The sequence below is a fragment of the Macaca mulatta genome, chromosome 12 (assembly GCF_049350105.2).
Source record: "Macaca mulatta isolate MMU2019108-1 chromosome 12, T2T-MMU8v2.0, whole genome shotgun sequence".
In the NCBI taxonomy this organism is placed as follows: Eukaryota; Metazoa; Chordata; class Mammalia; order Primates; family Cercopithecidae; genus Macaca; species Macaca mulatta.
Genome location: NC_133417.1, coordinates 105,394,627 through 105,415,451, shown reverse-complemented (window position 1 = coordinate 105,415,451; position 20,825 = coordinate 105,394,627). Strand labels below are relative to the sequence as shown.

The window sequence follows — 20,825 nt, the reverse complement described above, 5'->3', positions numbered from 1 at the left end:
AAACTGGAAGCAATCTAAATGCAGCAACCAGAAGACTGGTGACATCAATTATACTTAGATAAATGACTGGTTAAATATATTGATATGAAAAAATATCTACCATAGATTGTGAAGTGATAAAAGCAAATTATATTACTATATATGTATGCAGTGTAGTATAGTATAGTTAATTATATCATAATAGGCAGTGCAGCCAAATCTTAATTTTTCAGCTGACTGCGAGGCTGTGGGTTTCTGCATCATTCACTAGTCCTCTCCTCCTTGCGGCCATCCTTAAAGCCGCTTCCGTGCTCATTCCCACCTCCCCTTGTGGGTGGGCTGGTGTGGGGGAAAAATATAGCAGCCAATTTTGTTGCACATTAGCTGCTCTAATTAAGGCTTAATAGGGAACAAGACTAAAGCTAACGGCTGAGTGAAGTCTTTCATTATCTGTAGCCTCACTCAGCACAGAGAACCAAGGGCGGAGGCTCAGGGCACTGCTGAGGGGCCCGTGCAACAGCTGGGCCCTGCACAACAATAACTGATTGTTCCCTGACATGTTAGGAAGACTCACGCTCTGCCTAATGAGTTTCTGTAGAACCAGGGCTGTCTGAAATCAGAGAAGCAGTTTAACTGGAAGTGCTTCATAAAAGTTTGCAAAAGGTATAAACTAGTTGACCTGTTCTGTTCCACTTAATAAATCCTGGGGAGTTACTGATGGGCAGTGGCATTTGAAGACTCTAAGTTCAAATCTCAACATTTCTGGTGACTTGTGTCATAAGCTTAGATCATTAAATCTCTTTAGACCTCACGTTAGTCCCCTGGGGGGACTGCACACCTGACATTTCCAATAGCAACTCCAGATAGCACCAAGGTTACTCACACAAAATTATTTAGCAAGTAGGCAAAACTCACTTTCTCCGCAGAGCATGATTTGGGCCTTCAGCTGTTCGATGTCACAGGAGAACCGGGCAGCTTTCCCGAGCTCTTCATCATATTTACGCTCGCTGACAAAGTGCTGGAGGAAAGAGATGGAAAGCAGGAACCCCATGATTACAGAAATGACTGAAGCACCCTGTGGATGCGTTCACTCTGCTCTTCCGGTGTCACGGCAGTGCTGACCTGGTGGGGATCTTTCCAGCCCTGCTGCTGGGAGGCTCCACGCTCAGTCTTAGTCCTGACCCGGCTAGGGAATGATCATCTTCCTGCCTGGGGAATATGTGAGGGGCCTGTGTTTCGCGTTTGGGCCTACATGGAATGTGTGTCTGACTCATCTATTTAAGCTTTTAGCACCCCTCGCCCTCCTAGTAATTTTCTGAATTGCGTTCTGGCAGGGTCTTCTGGGTTTGGCCACGTGCCTGCTAAGGTATTAACCATCAAGAGAAAACATGTCCTCCTTCCTAGACCCCCATCCCTATTTTAATAGGGAACTGGGAAGTACACAAAGCCTTTAGTGTCTGGAAGATATTACTTTAAATGGCAGGATTTCAAGTGGTGTGAAAAGAAGTGAGAAAGATTATTTTTCAATTCCTTTAAAATTAAGATCTATGTGTAGAAGACAACGGTGAGAAATACAGAAATAACTGACTCAGTCTCTTCCTGAGTTTACCAGGGAGTTTAGCAATGGCAAGGAAAACAGATACCATTAACTACAGTACAAGGTGGAATGTGGTTGGTGCTTTAGGAATATAAAAGAAGAAGAAATTATTTCCTACTGAGGTCTATGGGGAAAGAGTTATGTAAGAGGGAACATTGAAAAAATCATTGAACACTTACCAGGCACTGGCCAAATTCTTACCAGATAATCTCATTTCATCTGATCACAGTATTACGAAGTCAGTACTATTATTACCTCTGTTTTACAGATGGGGGAATTGAGGTTCTAAGAATCTAAGAGAACACATAACTTATCCAAGGTCACAGAAATAGAAAATTTTGCAGCTGGACTGCTTCACTCCAAAGCCTGTGCTACTAACCATTTTATGATGGGTGGGATTTTGATAGGCAGAAATGAAACTCGGAAGATGAGTTGATTTCAATAGACCAGGAAGCTGGCAATTTTATATTTCTTACTTGATGTTCTAACAAGCTGGGATTTTTGTAGAGAGAGATGGAAGTCGGAATATATATTGGAGTCCAGTTGTGAATTTCTTTCTGAGGGGAAGGAGATAACTGCTTCGGGAGTTTAACGCTGGAGGGAGACAGTGTAGGCAGAGACTAGGGAGGAGGCCACTACAATTGGCTGGGTGAGAGGCCACAACGGCCAGAACAGAGAAGGTGGAAAGGCCACTGACACCCTCAGCACCCTCGGGTGAGGTCCTCTTCCCCATGGGGCCCGCTTTCATGCCCAACCAGGAGGCAGAGAGTTGAAAAGTCACCTGCCACTGTCTATCATTGCCAAGCAGTTTTATGCCCCAATTTGCAATTTTACTTTCAAAGGTAGCAGCAGCTGTGTCTTGCAGCCACTCTAGTTTCCTGGAAGTGGGTATGAAGCCGGAAGGCGTGTGTGTGTGTGTGTGTGTGTGTGTGTGTGTGTGTGTGTGTGGTATACTGGGTGAAAAAGAGGATAAGGGGAATTTTAAAATTTCTTCCTATTTTGTTGTAAACACTTACACTTGCCCTCCTGGTAACCATTTCCCCTTCTGGTAACTGTACCCTGATGCAGTTTCAAAGATCCATAGTCTTGGTGGGTCTGGCAATCAAGATGTCACACCCTCTCTGGGCCAAATGATGGACGTGACCCAAGTAGAGGCCAATCAGAGCCTCTCTCTTAGGGATCTGAGCCAAGTGGGGTGGTACAGGGCTGATGGTCCCATGACAGCGTGTCTAGTGATTATTTATTTTACCGGACCCACCCCAGTTCCTACCTAACTGTTGACCTGAGCTTTCAGATAGTGCCCTGCTTTGGTGAGCTATACTCACATCCTTTCAAATTCTACTTGTCCTTGAGGTTAGCCAGGGTCAGTTTCTGTTGCTTGTCAATGAAGGAATCTAATAAATACGTATTTATGGATAGTATTCTTAATACGAATGCAACTAAACTACAAAAGAATATTAGGAAAGAAATCTCCACAGTCCGCATGCTTTCTAATCTTCACCGTTACACTACGTTCATGCTTCGCGTGTGTGTATACATCTCTGGATGTGTTTATATGCATACCTATAAATCACAATGTGTGAAAATAACATCCCCCATCCCAGCTATAATTCATGGTCAAGTTACTTTATTTGGGTCGGTCTCTACTGACTGACAAAATAGCTTGTACCTCTCCTTTGGATTTACACATTTCTTCAAAGCACATTACACTTAAACACAGTGATTATGGGGGTCGTCCCCCTTCTGTGTTCTCTATTTCCACCCTGTGGAAGAGAGCTGGGTGTAGATGTTAGATCCTCAGAGAGCAGAACTCTGTGGATGCAAAACAAACATAATGGGGATCAGCTCTCTGGCTCAGGGTTCAGGCTGTGATATTTTAGAACTGACCTTAATTTCTGCCCTGAGTTCAGCCAGCTGCATCTCTGCCATCTGACTGGCGAGGTCAGTGAGTCTCTTCAGTTCTTCTGCTTTCTTCTGACGAGCAGTCAGGATTTCCACTGCCAAATAAGGAGGAGTCATACATTAGGGCCAGAGATTGAAACATATTAAATAACCTAATTTCTTGGAATCAGTTCTCGCTCCACAGACTGATTGCTTTGTTGGACCATGACTGTGTTTTCTGAGTTGGTCACGGAGGCGGGTTCACCCTCTGTGCCTATTACCAACAATCCAGTTCCTCCTGTCCTCCTCCACCAATCCCCAAGCCAAACACAGTCCCTTCTGATTCACTGTACATTCCCACTCTACATTTTCTCCACTGGTGTAGGACCTCACTTACGGAATTTAGACTTTTGAAGTTTGTTACTCTGAACAACGATCTCTGAAAAACAACACTTATTAAAATCCTCTCCGAGTGATACTGCGAAGACAGGAAGTCCACTAAGCAGAAATCATTCTATATGTGCTGCACTATTAAACTTTAACAGCAGCAGCCCTCTTGAACTTTAACACATACTCACTTAGGGTCACTAGTTATGTTATTGGAATCTGACATAAAACTCTAACTTTATTAGTTTTTCTGTGAGCCAAAAATGTCTCTGCTTTTGATACTCTGCAGATATGTTTCCATTCAGCAAAGAAACAGAAGTTCTACCCCAGAGTGTCTTAGGTCTTTCTATAAGTGTCCCCAGTGGAAAAATTTCGAGAGTGAGTTAGGCCAGCTAGAACTAGATTCGTGTGAATTTTTTAGCACCTGCACACGTAGAGAAGACACTGGGGAGTACTCTGGCTCCAACATTTTCCCACATCTTCAGATGAACTAAAGGTTCAAATAGATGTAGTAGCCTATCAGTTAGTTTGTGTCTGTGTGTGTATACCCGTGTTTCCCAAAAGATTATGGTGCTCAGAAGCAATCAATACAAAAACACAGGATGAGATTTAAATATGAAGTTGGATCTTTCAATAGATAGACTTGGGGCTCTCTAATTTGACTCATATGAATTGCCTTCATTTCTTCGGGACAAGCATTTTGAGTTATAAGAAAAAACGTGTTCATCTAAGATGACATGCATGTCGGAATCACATTCTATGCTTGGCTGAACAAGGATCAACTGCTTTATTAGACCAGATTCACAGCACACATGCAGAGCCAAACAATATGATTTCTGATTTTAACAGTTCTTATTATACAAAATATCAAAAGATAGTCACCACAAAAGCCCCAAAAGAAGTACAGAATCCATCAAGAGTTAAGATTCCCTGCAAATCCAAAACCATTCTTTAGACAGACTGAAAGGCATTTCTTTTTTTTTTTTTTTGAGACGGAGTCTCGCTCTGTTGCCTAGGCTGGAGTGCAGTGGTGTGGTCTCAGCTCACTGCAAGCTCTGCCTCCCAGGTTCATGCCATTCTCCTGCCTCAGCCTCCTGAGTAGCTGGGACTACAGGCGCCCGCCACCATGCCTGGCTAATTTTTTGTATTTTTAGTAGAGATGGGGTTTCACCATGTTAGCCAGGATGGTCTCAATCTCCTGACCTCATGATCTGCCTGCCTTGGCCTCCCAAAGTGCTGGGATTACAGGCGTGAGCCACTGTGCCCGGCCCCAAGAGATTATCTTTTTATGCTGATATCAATATTGAGATGTTAATAATTAGTCTATAACTCATACAGCTTTATCATCTGCCAAACTATGCTAATCATGCTTTGATTATTTAACTGGGGCTCCTCCTGGCCCCATTTACAATACCATGTGGCTGGGCAGACAGATCTGTGCCTAATAGTCTTCTGAATACAGAGGAGCTAGTGAAAAACTTGTCTGGATGATGAGAGTGAAAGGAAGTTTCATCTCAATGTAGACAACATATTGCTAAATGATGTCTCAGGACACCCAGTTGGACCAAAGGTCACAAAAAGGTGGCTCACTATCATTTTCGGCCAGAGTACATATGTCTTGTTTGGTCTACACATTACATTTACAAATTCATTGCCCACATTTAAAAATCAGAAGATTCCATTTGAAAGCTGGCTCTCTGGCATCTCTTAAAGTACTGGAATTTCTGGCCATAGTTGGTCAACATTCTTACATGGTGACAAGTGGCTGAAGCCAAGAAGCCACTACCCTCTTTAGATGGAGTTGGGTGCCCAGTGTGCCACGGTTTCTCCCTGCCCCATTTAGCAAATTAATGTTACCCATCTGTTTCCTGCGAGCATCTCCAATCACTCTCGGGACTACGGTGTGAACTGCACTATGTAGTTCTTTGTGTCCATGGCACCTACTGCCTGCTTGGTACACAAGAGGTATGCAATATGCTTGCTGAGTGAAGAATTCAATGAATGAATTAATCTATTACTTAAAGGGAATATCTAAAGAAGGATGGAAGTTCCTTTTCCACAGGGGTCACTTAAGACTGTTTAGGATCCATACCTTTGATTGGTTATGTTATTTGTTTGCCATTATAATTCAACATATGGATGGGACTAACATCTGCAGCATGAGAAAACAATTCAAGTAGGAAGATGAAATGAGGTACGTTCTTCTTGCAAACTAAAATAAAAAAATTAATTTTGTGCCAGGCGCAGTGGCTCACACCTGTTATCTTAGCACTTTGGGAGGCTGAGGCAGGAGGACTGCTTGACTTAGGAGTTTAAGACTTGCCTGGGCAACAAAGCAAGACCCCATCTCATCAAAATAATAATAATAATAATAAAAATCTGAAGGCCCAGACTTGAAAAGCAGCTAGTAAAGGGGTCATTAGACCCTCAGTGATGACAGTCCAACAGATCTGACTTTTCTTCATGATCAGTTGTGACACTGGTGACAATTAGGGGTCATTGTTCTTTTTGATTAAGTAGAACTTGGGCATTCATACCAAACAAAGGATTTTGTAGACATAGATATAAATGGGCCCTAAAATAGGAATGCAGGTGCAAGATCACCAATAAATTCTAAGTTTACAGTCATGCAAATGTGCATGGAAACGAATACTTTGCATCAGCAAGTGTTGAAATGCATTTTACATATAGTCTCATTAACATTTCAAAGTCTTTCATTATGAACAAAGCCTTAAAACTTGAGATCTAAAGCTAATATTCTTTGGCTGGAGGGGGTGAACATTTTCACCTCAAAAACATCAATCACACAAACAAGAAACAAAAACAGATCAGATCTTAAGCTTCATTGATCCTGTAATTTACAATAGAATAATAAGTATGTTTTGGAAGCACCATCCTTTCAGAAATCTGTAGACGGAGACAATTCTGTACAGCTTAGGTTTTCACTGCATTCAAGACTTAATTAATATTACGTATGTATAAACAGTATCTGGTATGCTGAAATCCATTTTCTCAATAGGATTTATAAACGCCTTCAAGTTTTTGAAACACATTGGAAGCTTGCTCATATTATCTGAACCATAGAAAATCTTAAGGCTGGCCGGGCACGGTAGCTCACGCCTGTAATCTCAGCACTTTGGGAGGCCAAGGCAGGCAGATCACGAGGTCAGGAGATCGAGATCATACTGGCTAACATGGTGAAACCCTGTCTCTACAAAAAAAAAAAAAAAAAAAAAAAAAAAAATTAGCCGGGTGAGGTGGCGGGCGCCTGTAGTCCCAGCTACTCTGGAGGCTGAGGCAGGGGAATGGCATGAACCCAGGAGGCAGAGCTTGCAGTGAGCCGAGATCGTGCCACTGCACTCCAGCCTGGGCGACAGAGATAGACTCCATCTCAAAAAAAAAAAAAAAAAAGAAAAGAAAATCTTAAGGCTTCTCAAAACAATAACCCTAAGCAGAAAATACGCTCAAAATCCCAAGGTGGGGGCCAGAAGCCAGAGAAGTGGCTCTTCAAGCACAAAGTATTTTTTGAAATGCTTTTTATTCCTTAAAAATTCTCGTGAATTTTGCATTCTACTTCATAATTTGTGTTACTACAAATTTACAAAGTCACGTTTTCTTGCCATATCTCTAGTGAAATTGACACCTGTGCTTACCTGTGTATAAACATGAAGTTTGAGACCCTAGCACCACAACATGCTTGGTTTCTTGTATTGTAAAATCTGTGTAGGAATTGATCACATATTGTAGGGTTATTGTGGAAATACATGGAATAACATACGTGAGGTGTTTAGTATAGTACACTCAAAATGCTAACTCTGAATATTATTGATAAAGTGAGATCTCTTCATCTAGAATATACTTCCTCTTTTTTGCAATTACATGAATGTTCACTAATATCGGTTCCCACAGTCTACAGATACTGATTTATTTACAATAACACATTTAACAAGTATTTATGAAGTACCTGCAGTATTCTCAGCACTGGGTTAGGTGCCATGAGGGATTTAGGAGCTTCTGTTATAATTGAGGAAATATGGTTTATAACGTCTACAGGAAATGTAAAGTGTGAAAAATACTCTTGAGACCACAGAGAACCAAGTTAAAGTCGGTGGTTGTAAAGACAGTACTGTAGTTAGTGGGGAGAAATTCCATGGTTCCTTCTATCTGTGGAGAAGACATAATGTGGATATAGGCTTGTCATTTGAGAGATGCAATAGAACCCCTGACCTCCATTTTTTGATTGTAATATGGGGGGTTGGGGTAATTTACTAATAAGAGCTCTTCTCTTTTTGCACACATACTGTGTCAGGCCCTGTGCTAAGTGCCTGACATGTATTTTTTCATTTTATCTTTACAATAACTACTTGAGATGGATATTATTATTGTTGTTGTTGTTATTATTATTTTTAATACAGGGTCTCTCTCTGTTACCCAGGCTGGAGTGTAATGGCATGATCCTGGCTTGCTGCAGCTTAAACTCCTGAGCTCAAGTGATTCTCCCCTCTCACCCTCTAGAATAGCTAGAACTATGGGCACATGCCACCACACATGGCTAATTTATTTTTTTAGAGATAGGGTCTTACTATGTTGCCCAGGCTAGTCTCAAACTCTTGGCCTCAAGCAATCCTCCTGCCTTGGTCTTCCAAAGGGTCTGGGGTTATATGTGTGAGCCATTGCCAGGGCCTAAGGAATATTAGACTTTGAGAAGTCAACAACATGGTTCAGGGACACATAGCCAGTTAGAGATGGAGGCTGGACTTGAACTCAGTTCTGCCTGCCTCAAAGGCATACAAATGGGCTTCCCCTGGGCTGAGGGTAGTTAAAAAACCAGGACCTGCTGTGCCAATTACTGAAGTTATGTGAACCCTGTCAGCCAATCTAGCAGTTTCAGCTAGCCTGAAAGCTTGGTGAGTGCAGGCTCTACATTTGTCTGTTTGCTGTTTATCCTGGACACAAGGAAGCCCGTGTATTTACTGATTGAATAAGTTTTTAAAATGAATGCTCTCCAGAGATGCTCCAAATTCCACAGGTCTTGGCATCAAACACTATCATATTTCAAGAAGGAAAAATGAGTATATGAAACCCAAGGTCTTTTGTTGACCTCTAAGAAAAGTGATGATGTGCTAGTGACTTTCTATTTTGGTTCAAGAAGATCATTTGTGTCTGTGTTGGTTGTTAGCATTTTTATCATTAGGACATGCAACTGAAGTAAGCTATACTTGAGAAGTAGGGAAAATCCCAAGTAGTGTATATTATCTACTTTTACTGAAGATATCAACAAATTTCATAAGAATAAAATAATTTCACAATCAAAGAGATTGTTTAAGTACCTAAATAGTCCATAGCTTCACCCTGGATCACATTAGTTTCATTTAACAAAGCTTGATGTGTTTCACGATTCTAAAATGTTGCTTACAATTACTTAGATGCCTGACTAAAGGAGGTCTGAAATGAATACCAAAATAATTTAGAAAACTGTGTAACAAAAATAACGATAGCTATTTTCCATAAAGTGACACTTGAATTATGGCTTAGGTCCAGACAAGAAAAATAGAAAAGAATGAAGAATCTGGTCTGATCTTTCATTCTGGCAAAAGAAAGACATCACATCAAAGGTAAAGGGATTTCACTGAAATCTGGTTAGGGGCACAGACTGCCATTTATCCAATTCATCTTTGGGTAAAGATGAGGAATTTAAAATGCCCAGGAGACAAGGATTGTAAAACTAAATCCCAGCTGAAAAATATGGTCTTAGGGGCCCCATTAACACAGCAAACTAAATTCAATAATAAGAGAGGGCCTTGCACATTCACTTGTGGTTTGATGTTGAATCTGACTGAGTAATCTTGTCTTTGTTGAAATTTCCAACTCATAAGCCTCAGTCTATTTAAGATGGTAATTCTTCTCTACTATTCAAGTAACTTTACCACAGTGGAAAAGTTTAGAAATCAGCATAAAGAAAATAAAACAAGTCAAACCCAGAATGTTAATATTTTATGTTAAATTTAGGATTAAGTTTTGCAATGATCAAGATAATTTGAGCATGTTCATTATTTAAACAGAGAATTTGGTACATTAAGCAAAGTGATTTGTGATTTTCAATTTAAAATATGGAATTGATTTTCTTTTGCAGTTTTAAGTTGGCAGGTGTCAGTGTATTTGATGAAGTTCATGAACAGAACTGGAGTATTTTAAGACAACTGTGTTTAGTGTATCTTTAATTTTGAATTATTAATCTTATAAGAGTTGCTTAAAAGCTTAGGAACACATTGCTTGTTAGGTCTGTGAGTTTGCCTCGTCTGACGAGTGAAGTGCTTAAGACAAATCAGATATATTAAATTTATATATGTAATTAAAAATGTTGAGGGGAATTTAAGTAATTAAGTTTCAAATGGGACTACTTTTCTAGGAAAATTTAATATGATAAACTTAATTGAACCTAAAAAAGAACTAGTAAAAATGATGATGAGATTTATAAGTTTTAAAGAGTTAAAATTGTCTTAAAATCTAACACTAAATTCAATGTCATTTTAAATCCAATTAACTATAAGTTCTTTATGTGCACAAACATCCCTTTGGACTTTAGAAAACTCAGCTGACACCTATTATGTACTGAGTGTCCATCCTGCCATGCACTCACCTGTATGAGGCGAGTGTTACAACTATATCCTTTTGCCAGATGATGTAAATGAGGCTTCCAGGGCTAAGTGACATGCCTAAAGTTACAGAGTTCATGAGCCAAAATTTCAGTATAAATTTTAGGACCCTGCTCAGAATCTGGTGTCATTGTCAGTCTGACCTATGGATTGCTTCTGATTGGGAAGCTCCTAATCAAATAACCATGTGTCGTCTACTTACTGGCTTCTTCTTTAACTTTATCCATTTCTGCCATTAATGAAACTTCTTTGTCAATGATGCTGGGGAAAAACAAACACAAAAACAAAAGCAAAGAATGCTTAATCAAAGATAAACTTTTAGTAAGCACTGAAAGCAAAAGAAAAATTATTTTCATTAAACAAAATACAAAATTACCATAAATATTTCTATGCTACAATGCCAGCAGTACGCTCTGCCTCTCCAAAATATGAGGCAACATGGAAGGGATGTTCCCAAGGATTACATAGTGACATCTGCTGATTAAATCATTGTCAACGAACCTAAAAAAAAGTCTTTTAGACTTTCAGAATTGTGCTGCTTTGAATTTAAATTTGGGAATATTTTTGTCCTATGCATTCCAAAGTTCCAAAACAATATAATAAGTATTTGAAAAGCTGGCACTTAGGTCCTTAAGAACTGTAGTTCCCAGTGTCTCTGTGCTCCACCCTGAGAGATTCTGGCTGGGAGGGAAGGAGATGGGCCCAGTTCTGCTGCAGATGGTCCTGGGACCATACTTTGAGAAATATGATCTGGGCCAATCCATCCACATGCTCAACAACATGAGTCTCTGCCTTTCTCATTCTCCCGAGTAAGCATCTCAAGGTTCTAATGAACTTTTTCTCATATTTCATTTATTTTTTGGTTAGTCGTTTGAAAAGTTATTATCTGCATAAAGCTAACAATGATCTGTCCCAAAGTTTGCCTCTCTCCTATCCCATCCCAACTCCCAGTTCTCTAGTTCCCCTCCCAGAAGTAATGCATCATGACAAATTCCTTATATGTCCTTTTACAGATTTTTATGTAGGAAGGAGTGAAGAGAGGTTTCAGCAAAAAGGCAGGGAGCTGTGCAGGGTGAAAAGCCTGGGGAAAACCCCCATGGTGGGTGAGCACAGATGTCAGATTCTCTTTATATTTTTAGTTTAGTCATAAATATTTAAATATATATCTTTAAAATATAAGGACTTTTGGGGACCACAATCATTTACTATAACACCTATACAACATTCACAATAATTTAATGTTTTCAGATATCTACCTAGTATTCAAATTTCCCCAACCATACCGTAATTTTTTTTTAAATAGTGTGTTAAAACCAGGATCTAAACAAGCCCTGTTCATTCCAATTGGCTGACTGACTCTTAAATCTGTTCTAATCCAGAGGTTCCCTCTCATCTGTTTTCTCATTCCCTTTGCAATTTATTTGTTGAAGAACTTAGGTTGTTTGTCCTGAAGAGTTGTGCAAAGTCTGAATTTTGCTGATTACACCTCCATGGTGTTACTTAGCCTGTTCTTTTGTATTTCCTATAAATTTGTTATTAGATGTAGACATTTGATTAGATTCAGGTTTTATTTTCTTAGGAGGAACACTTGATAAGTGTATTGTGTCATTATGTGTGTGCTGATGGAAGTATACGATATGAACTACTCCACTTGAAAAAAAATCACACTGAATTTCATCAAATTTCTACATCTAAAAAGGCAAGTTTATAGGAAATACAAAAGACATCTCTCTTTTTTATGATCTTAGCAGCCACTGTTGATCATTGCCTAGATTTATAGGGTTTGCAAAATTGAGATATTCACGTTCTATCACTCCTTCTTCATTTATTTCCTGGAATTCCTCCATAAAGAGAAACTTTATCAATTATTTGGTTATCCTGAAGTACAGTTTGTATAGGTAAGGCAGGATGAATGCTTGATTCTCCCCTTTTATTTGTTTTCAAAATGATAGTTGGTTCCTTAGCATCCTTCAAACGTAATCAAGAAGTTTTTTTGCTTGTTTGCATATTTTAATTATACATATTAATTATAAACTCATATTTAATGTGCTTCAATACACTGTTATCATCTTTATTACTCTCAGATTGTTCCATCACATGGACTTTTTCTTCTCCATCAGATGTACTTTTGCAATTTAAAGTGTGTTGAAAACTTATTTCCTCTGAAAAATTCTGCAGTTATTTGTCAAGGTAAGAAGTGACTTCTGGGATATATCTATAGCAGTTTGGGGGCTCCTCAACTAGATTGTGCAACCTAAATGCTTGAAGAGTAAAGGACTGTGCGCTGAGGAACTCAGCTCTTCCCAGCCAGGAAACCCTAGTGGAAAGGACTAATTGCACAGTGCATGGCATGTGCTCCAGAACTGGGCTCTAAGCCTAGTCCCTCAACTGTAGACAGCATCAGTCAGCCCCATGACACACATGGCTTACGGTCACTGGATATGATTACTTTGGTGTAACGAACGTTATCAGGATGCCTGTCCGTTATCTATTGACATTACATAGGTATGTCAATGTGTTTTAAATATAGGCAATGTACAATAGAAAAGGTGTACGGTGAGAAGGAACTCTTTATCCCATCTCTGCCCCAACTTACTCAGTTCCCCTCCCTGGAGGTCTCCAATGTGACGAATTCTTGCATTTCCAGAGACTGTCTATGTAATCAACCAGCATATATTCAGTAATTGTATGAAATGACAGGTTGAGTCAATAGGCTTTGTGCTCCTGTGATTATGAGCTTCTCTGCCAAGTTCACAAACATAGCCATGACATAGGCAACTGTGTGTGTTTTCGTTATTTACAACCTTCTTAGAGAGGGGCACTTCTACCTTACTTTAGAGAAACAAAGACTGTTCAAGACATGCTGCTGGGGAGATATGGGGAGAATCTACAGATGTGGAGCCACAAGCCCAAACTACAAATATATGGTTAAGCTACTCTGCTTGAGGACATGTTTTGAATTTTTATCCCTTACAGAAAGGGAAGAGAGAACAGAGAAAAGTCAGCACGACGACATTCTTTGTGGGATTGCTGAGATGGATGTGAGAGGACCTGCCAGGACTTACCGGGGAAATAGTGAAAAGCAGATAGAGAGGAAAGAAAACGACGATGGCAAGAAGAAGAAATTAAGATTCCCTTCCCTGAATCAACTAGAAGGCTTTATAGAGTCCCTGGGTTTGGACAGCATGCCTAGCACACACTAAGGGAAATAGCTGCATGTGACACAAGACTGGCATGTCCTCAGATGCCCAGTGGAGGGGAGAGGAGGAGAATGCAGGCAAAGCAGAGGCCCTGGAGGCTTGGGAATCCTCCCGCCTGTGTGTGAGGTTGGAGGAATGGTGTGGGCAAGGGCCTTTGCTAATTTCTTTATCAGCTACAAGACCATCGTACCACTCTTGCTGATCAAATTTGTTAACATAACTTTGTGCCCAGAGAATTTACAAGATGGACATTTGGGGTATAATACATGTCCCCAGGTCTAACACATATTAAACAAAGCTGGGCATTTATATACAATGGTTAGTTCAGGCCTTCTGGGCTAGCAACAGGAGGGAAGAGGGTTTACACAATAAATTGTTAATCTGCTTAATGCACACCCTTGAGGATGTGAAAGAGCCTGTGAAGTTGGCATCAAACCAGGCTTCCATTCCTCTGGGTATTTCCATAGAAGATCGTCCTCAAGCATCGTAGTAATTCAAGCTCTGCTATCTATGGGTGGCTGCTTTCAAAACTCATGTGCACAAAGGCAAGCCAGTGATCTCTGCTGACTCAGGACCCAGCTTGGAGCTGATGAACTGATGCAAACCAAGATCAGGGGCCAGCCCGGGGCAGATAAACCCAGCCTGCCCTTGAGAATCTCAATGTGTAGACCTGAGGGTTCCTTAGGTTTTGCTTTCTAGGCAGTAGGCTTGTCAAGCGAAGAATAATGGTGGGAAGTGGATGTGGAGGAAGTAGTAAAGCCAGCCTGTCCTTTGGCAGGCTGTCAGACAGCGAGGAGCCAGCCTCACATCAAGCGAGTGCCAGACTAAAAGAAGGTCAAAGAGGAAAGACCGTGCCTAAATCCTTCTAAATGCCCACAAAGCTGGGGTGTCTGGGTATGTCACATCCAGTTTTGGGAGTAATTTCATCGGTGCCATTTCTATGATCTGTGGAATCTTCTTAGAGGTACCAGGACAGAGATAGACATGTGTGGACAGTCAAGTGCGGCTTGACAACTCTGCAGGCTGGGTAAGGACAGAGGGCACTTGGCAAAGCCCTGGTTTGGAGTTACCATTTATAGAAGGAGGAGCGAGTTCCTTGGAGAGCAATGACATTAAGGAGTTGATGAGTCACAGAAGAATCACAGACAGTATCATGAACCACATTCCTACTGTGGAAGCTGCAAGGTCACACACTTGCTTTCGAGGTACACCTCTGCAGACACATATCAGCCCTCAGTTGCCTCAAAATGTGAGCTGATCACAAGGAACACTTTCTGAGTGCAGATGGTAGGCCAGGCACATTAGGTAGAGCGCCAGTGCCTTCCTGGAATGATCTCATCTAAGCTTCCTGACATCCCAGGAGGAGTGAGCCTGGCTTTCTCCTTGCCACAGGGGCTTGAAACAAACCCTTCCCTCTGCCTTGAAGACAACTCTTCTGCTTAACCTTGTTTCTCTTCATTTAATCAGCTCTGATCCTCCTTCAGGTCTTTGCTTAATCGTCACTTCCTTAGAGAGTTCTGACTGAGTTTTTAAAAACTTCTGTTCAATTTCATGATCTTAGACTATTATGGGTTGCTCAACAAAAATTTCTTGATAGTGATGAATATAAGGGAAGACAACATATTCATTTTTCTGTGGCGTAACAATAATGAAACTTACTAACTAGTACATTGTGGTGCCTGCACATACATCACATTTATGCAAAACTTTATATAATTTTGGTCACTGAAGGAATTTAATCATTTGAGACATAAGCTTATGAGTAAAGGTGTCATGATACTCACCAAACACACAAAGTTTGGCTGAGTCAAAACAGACAGTTTGCAAACTGTGATGGTTTAATTACTGAAATTTGTTCTCCCACCACTGATCATCTGAAATGCTAAGTTCCGAATGTTTTTGCTTTTCAACAGTGATCCTGAGTACTTGACAGAAATACATAACTCTTTAATTGGCTTTCCACTGGCCACTAAAAGTTTTCTAAATGGTTGGGTAAAGCCCTCTGGAGGGCACCAGGCACATCGAACGTGTTCTACATAAACAGAGCTCCCATAAAATCCACGTGGACCTCACATGTTTCAGACACGCCCTTTCTCCTTCTAAAAACACATCTTCTCATTTTAGCCAAACTGCCTGGATAGTAAAATTTTATTTTGTTGCCATAAAAAAGCTTTTATTATCAAAGCAATAAGGTGTAAGGAGGAGATTACCATGGTAAAAGACTTTACAGTTTATTATATAGTTAATCACAGAGATAAAGTGTCATTTTATAAAAATGTTTCCACTGTCTTGATTCTTTTATATAGAGGACTGATGATAACAATAATGAAAAGAATCAGAAAGCCTCTTTAGTAGTAATAGATTTATCATTTTCTGCCCTGTGAAAGGCTCTTTAAATTTGGAGATGGAGGCATTGAGTGACAAAACTGATTCATTTGGAAGCTTGGGTGAGTCATGTCGGGCCCAATGTTCTTCAAAAATAAAGATGCCACCATAGAGAGGCAGCCACAGGACCATCAATGTGGTTGATAAACTGTAGAGCAGAACCTGCTGGTAGATACTGAGGAATGAAAGCAGAATTTCAAAGGGGAGGTGAAGAACTCAATCTGTAACAACAGCCAGAGTTAGATGTTAAAGAGTTAAAACCAGGCCACATTCCATCTTCCATGCATTTGCCTCAGGGAGATTAGAGTGAGAGGAATTGCTGGGGACCATCTGATCCCAGACACTTTTGCTGCAGAACCTTCTTGTGGGGAAAGTACTTCAGTTGGAGCTTCCTTAACTCATCATCTGCCAAGCTGACAATTGCAGGATGGGAGCATGAGGAGGGAGGCAGGCCCAACAGGAGGGGCATGCCGTAGAAAGAGAAGGCAGGAACTGCTGGGGAGAAAGGATGCTAATGAATGCTAATGAATATTTCAGCCTTCCTGGCCTCTACCAAATAACATAAAGCATGCCAAAGACTGATAAGCCCTACAGCCAAGCTTCTCTACATAAAGAATTTCCATTTCTTTCACTAAAAAGAAAAGAGTGCTATAAAATCATCTCTCTCCACTATGGGCTCTGTTCCTTCTTAATGCAAAGGAATAAGAACTGTGACCAATAGTTCTAACAGCCCCTGAGAGGGACATCAGCTGGGCTGATAGCCTAGTAGTGCCCACTGACCACCACGTGGGCCTTGAGCTGGGAAGCTACAGTTGCCCCATACTAGCTAAAAATGAGCATCTGTACCCCTTCCCTTGCCCACTAGTTACAAGACAGGAAAACTTCCTTTATACATTTAAGGCATAATGTACTGTTCCCATGAGTACCATTTCTAGTCCAACTCCCCAAGTATTACCAGCAATTCTTGGGCCCAGGGCAAAGCTAGTCAGGGGTTTCAGCTCACCAATTTCTCAACTGTTGCAGCTGTCAACAAAGATGCTTCCCTGGCTTGACAGTCACAAATGCAGCAAGACTGTATGGTTCTTTATTCCCAGGGTCAGGAGGCCTGGCAGCCCTAACTGCAAAGGGCACTCACGCTCTTGCACACTGCCAATTACCGGCTCTTCCTTGCTGTTCTGCTCCCCATCCTGTCCTCTCTCCTGTACCCTCTATGCTGGTTACTGGTGTCATCTCTCACCCAGTGTCCATGGCTCCTCTTCCTTCACTTCCCACATGGTTACATCCTCTGAAGTCTACCCCAGAAATGTCTGTCTGTCCCATGCACCTCTCCACTTCCACTGACTCTTATTTAACCCTGAGCACATTATCAAGTCCTTGGCTATTTGTTGTTGTTTATTGTTACACTGCTGGAATTCCCGGGTCTGTCACCTTCCACTCTGTATATATTTGCATTTAGGTTTTACAGCAACCTGAATTCTTTTCAAAACTGGAAAATAATAATAGATTTTTTTTCTTAAATGCAGCACTGGTGACAGATTGGTCCTTCTAAAGATTTCTAGGATTTAACAGTGTTATTTGGTAAACATATAAAACCCAACATACATGTCCACAGCATGTGGACTGGGGTTTAGCACACAACCCTTTGAAAGACTGCCTACTAATCATGCCCATCCAGGAAATACAGTGGGGGTGCCTCAAGCATGAACCACACTCAACGTACAAAGCAAAGTCAAAATCCATCTGACTGTCAATGAACATCAATGACTACACCCAATTGCCAATCAGGCTGACATTTTATTTCTACTTCTTTTATGAGAGGCAATACAATGTGTTAATATTGCTTAGTCTGCATACTTTATGTTGGAATCATACAATGATTTGAAATCACGGTTAATAAATTGTTCATCGTACTGTCTGAGGTGCATTTCTGGAATGAGACACACAGATTTAGTATAAAGACTAATTCTCAACATTAATAATATTTTGGAGTTCTTCAAAAAGGACATAATTAATTTAAAAAAATACACAGGGATTTCTTTTTCTTATTGGAATTTTTAAAATGACAGAATAGCATAATGCCATAGTATGGAAATCCCACAACATCAAATGTTCAACTAAAAATCTATATTCCTCTGTTTAGAAATTATATATGACTTTGATGAACAATAGAAATTTTTATCTTTGCTAATTACTTATTAGTTCAGTTTTTTTTTCATGGAGATCCCTATTCAGGGAAAGTAACTTGACTGTATTTCAGTTTCTTTGACTATAAAAATGCTGACTCCCCCGCTTCCCCTTTTAAAGTTACATCTGCTGGGCGCAGTGGCTCACGCCTATAATCCCAGCACTTTGGGAGGCTGAGGCGGGCAGATCACCTCAGGTTAGGAGTTCAAGATCAGCCTGGCCAACATGATGAAACCCCATCTCTACTAAAAAAACTGGAATTAGAAACAGGATAAAATGAAACAAATTTCAAAACAAAATAAAGCAAAATGCCCCTTTGTCTCAAGCACAAAATAGAGCCAACCACTCTGATTACTGTTGTATTTCCTTCCAAAAAAAAAAAAAAAACCACACACACACAGTGGGGGCAAGGGGAAGGGCATTTATGTAGATGTCATCATGGTTGCTGAACATAAATAACAGGAACAGAAACTGGAAGAAACTGATATGGTACAAGAAGTGCCAGAAATGCTGGCCCACATTCAACCCAAGGCAGCCAGGCCTAGCTTCCTCTGCTCCTGGCCTCCAGGCAGGCTCTCATGTGAAAAGGGGAGAGGAGGGGCTCTTCTTGTTTTTGACCTAGAAGGCTCTTCCCCACAATCGCAAGTGCTGTTACTGCCCATGGTAAGGCCCTACTCTAGTCCAGGCTTCCAAAGTGGAGCACGAATACAATATTAATTTTTATGTACTCACTTTTTATTCTAAGTAGGCTTTCCTAATCTTTAGTATACAGATTAACAGTAGTACACATGTATAATTTATAAAGGAACTTTCTGATTCAAGAGGGATGTGCTCAAAATTCATTTATTGATGGAGTGAGACCACCATCATTATTTTTATTAATTTTTTTTTTTGAGACAGGGTCTGGCTCCGTTGCCTAGGTTGGAGTGCAGTGGTGTGGGTGTGATGTTGGCTCACTGCAATCTCTGCCTCCTGGGCTCAGGCGATCCTTCCACCTAAGCCTCCTGAGTAGCTGGGACCACAGATCTACACCACCACACCCAGCTAATTTTTGTATTTTTTTGGTAGAGACAGGTTTTTTCCATGTTGTCCAGGTTGATCTTGAACTCCTGGCCTCAAGCAATCCTCCCACCTTAGCCTCCCAAAGTGCTGGAATAACAGGTATGAGCCACCGTGCCCAGCTGAGACCATCATTATTGATGGAAGGAGGGTACTTCTCCCTGAGCACATTACGTTCTTTCATGCCTCTGGTTCTTTGTGTTGCTTCTTCTGCATGGAATCTTCTTTCTTCCTTCTCCATCTGGCAAATTTCTAGTCTTCCTTCAAGATCCTGCTCAAAGGTCACCTCTGCAATGGAACCTATCCTAATGAGCCAGGCAGAGCTGATTTTCCCTTTCCCCAGCTCCATTTCAGCTTGTTTACATCTGCAGCCACCAGTGCATGAGCTTTTTTAGGAAAAAGACTTGTCTTTATCCCTCAGTCTTTCTAGACATGCTCCTTCAAGTGTGGTCTGCAGGCCACTTACATTTGTACTCACTGCACTCACTGAATGGAAGATTCTTGGGTGCCACCCAACATCCACAGAATCAGAATATCTGGGAATGGGGCCCTGATGCTCCTCGTGCACTCAAATGTTTGAGAAGTAGGGGCTTGACACATATTCATCTATGAAGTGGATAAATGAAGAAAGGGGAAGAGAGAGGTAGAGAAGGTGTGGCAAGACGAGAAAGGGGAAGGGGAGCTGTTCTGGTGGCAAATGTGACATTCAGAACTGGGAGTCCCTTTGTCTTACTTCTCTCTTCATCAAGTAGTAAAAAGTAAAAGTGGTGATGAACCATTCCTATCCCATAGCTGGAATCCACTGCATGCTAAATAAACAGAAAGTTGGGAGGGATAACTTATTGCCAGTGTCTTGGTGTAGAGGAAAGGAAATTTCCCAAACGCTACTCTGGAAGAGAATCAACCTTAACTGAGCATCTCTTATGGGCCAGGCTAGTGACGTTCTAGAATGATGTGATAAATGCATTACTTGTATATGAATTTTCACAAAACCCCTAGAAAGTGGTAACAGTACTTCTGTTTTATAGCTGTGAAGGAGTTAAAAAAATTCAACCAGGTTCAGAGCTAGAATACGTAGAGATGAGATTTAAATCTTATTCTAACTCTACATCCCATGCCTCCTAATTAAGTGGCTAATAAACCTTGGAAAATGTGTCTTTTGTTAGAATATGGCCTGGTAAGAATCAAGAGTTTATAGTCACTAGAAGCAGCATGTAGTATACACATAAGGAATTCTGTTTTATCGGCTTCATGTACAGTCTTTCTATATGATTTGTTGCTGACTTAGCTGACGAACTGCCCAAAATAACTCCTTAGTCTCACTGTACCAGTCCAAAAAAACAGAAATAAGCTCCAAGAAGCAGTTTGAAATTGTAATTTAGGACTCACTTTTCAGTATTATAATGTATTTTATATTTATACTAATATATAAGAACAAATTCATCTTCTTTTTTCTAGTGAAAATAGACCATATGGCATATATTTTTTTAAAAAGAA

The 20,825-nt window shown here is 40.6% G+C and overlaps 1 protein-coding gene across 31 annotated transcripts in view; it reads right to left on the bottom strand.

Moving 5' to 3' along the window:
* The window catches only part of SPATS2L (spermatogenesis associated serine rich 2 like), a 171,875-nt gene that overhangs the window by 7,591 nt on the left and 143,459 nt on the right, over positions 1–20,825 (bottom strand). For all 31 annotated transcript variants that reach the window (XM_077956287.1, XM_077956299.1, XM_077956304.1 and 28 more), the window contains 3 exon segments: positions 10,703–10,761; positions 3,464–3,573; positions 895–997 (listed from right to left, as the gene is read on the bottom strand). In XM_077956287.1, coding sequence (XP_077812413.1) covers positions 895–997; positions 3,464–3,573; positions 10,703–10,761 — 272 coding nt within the window.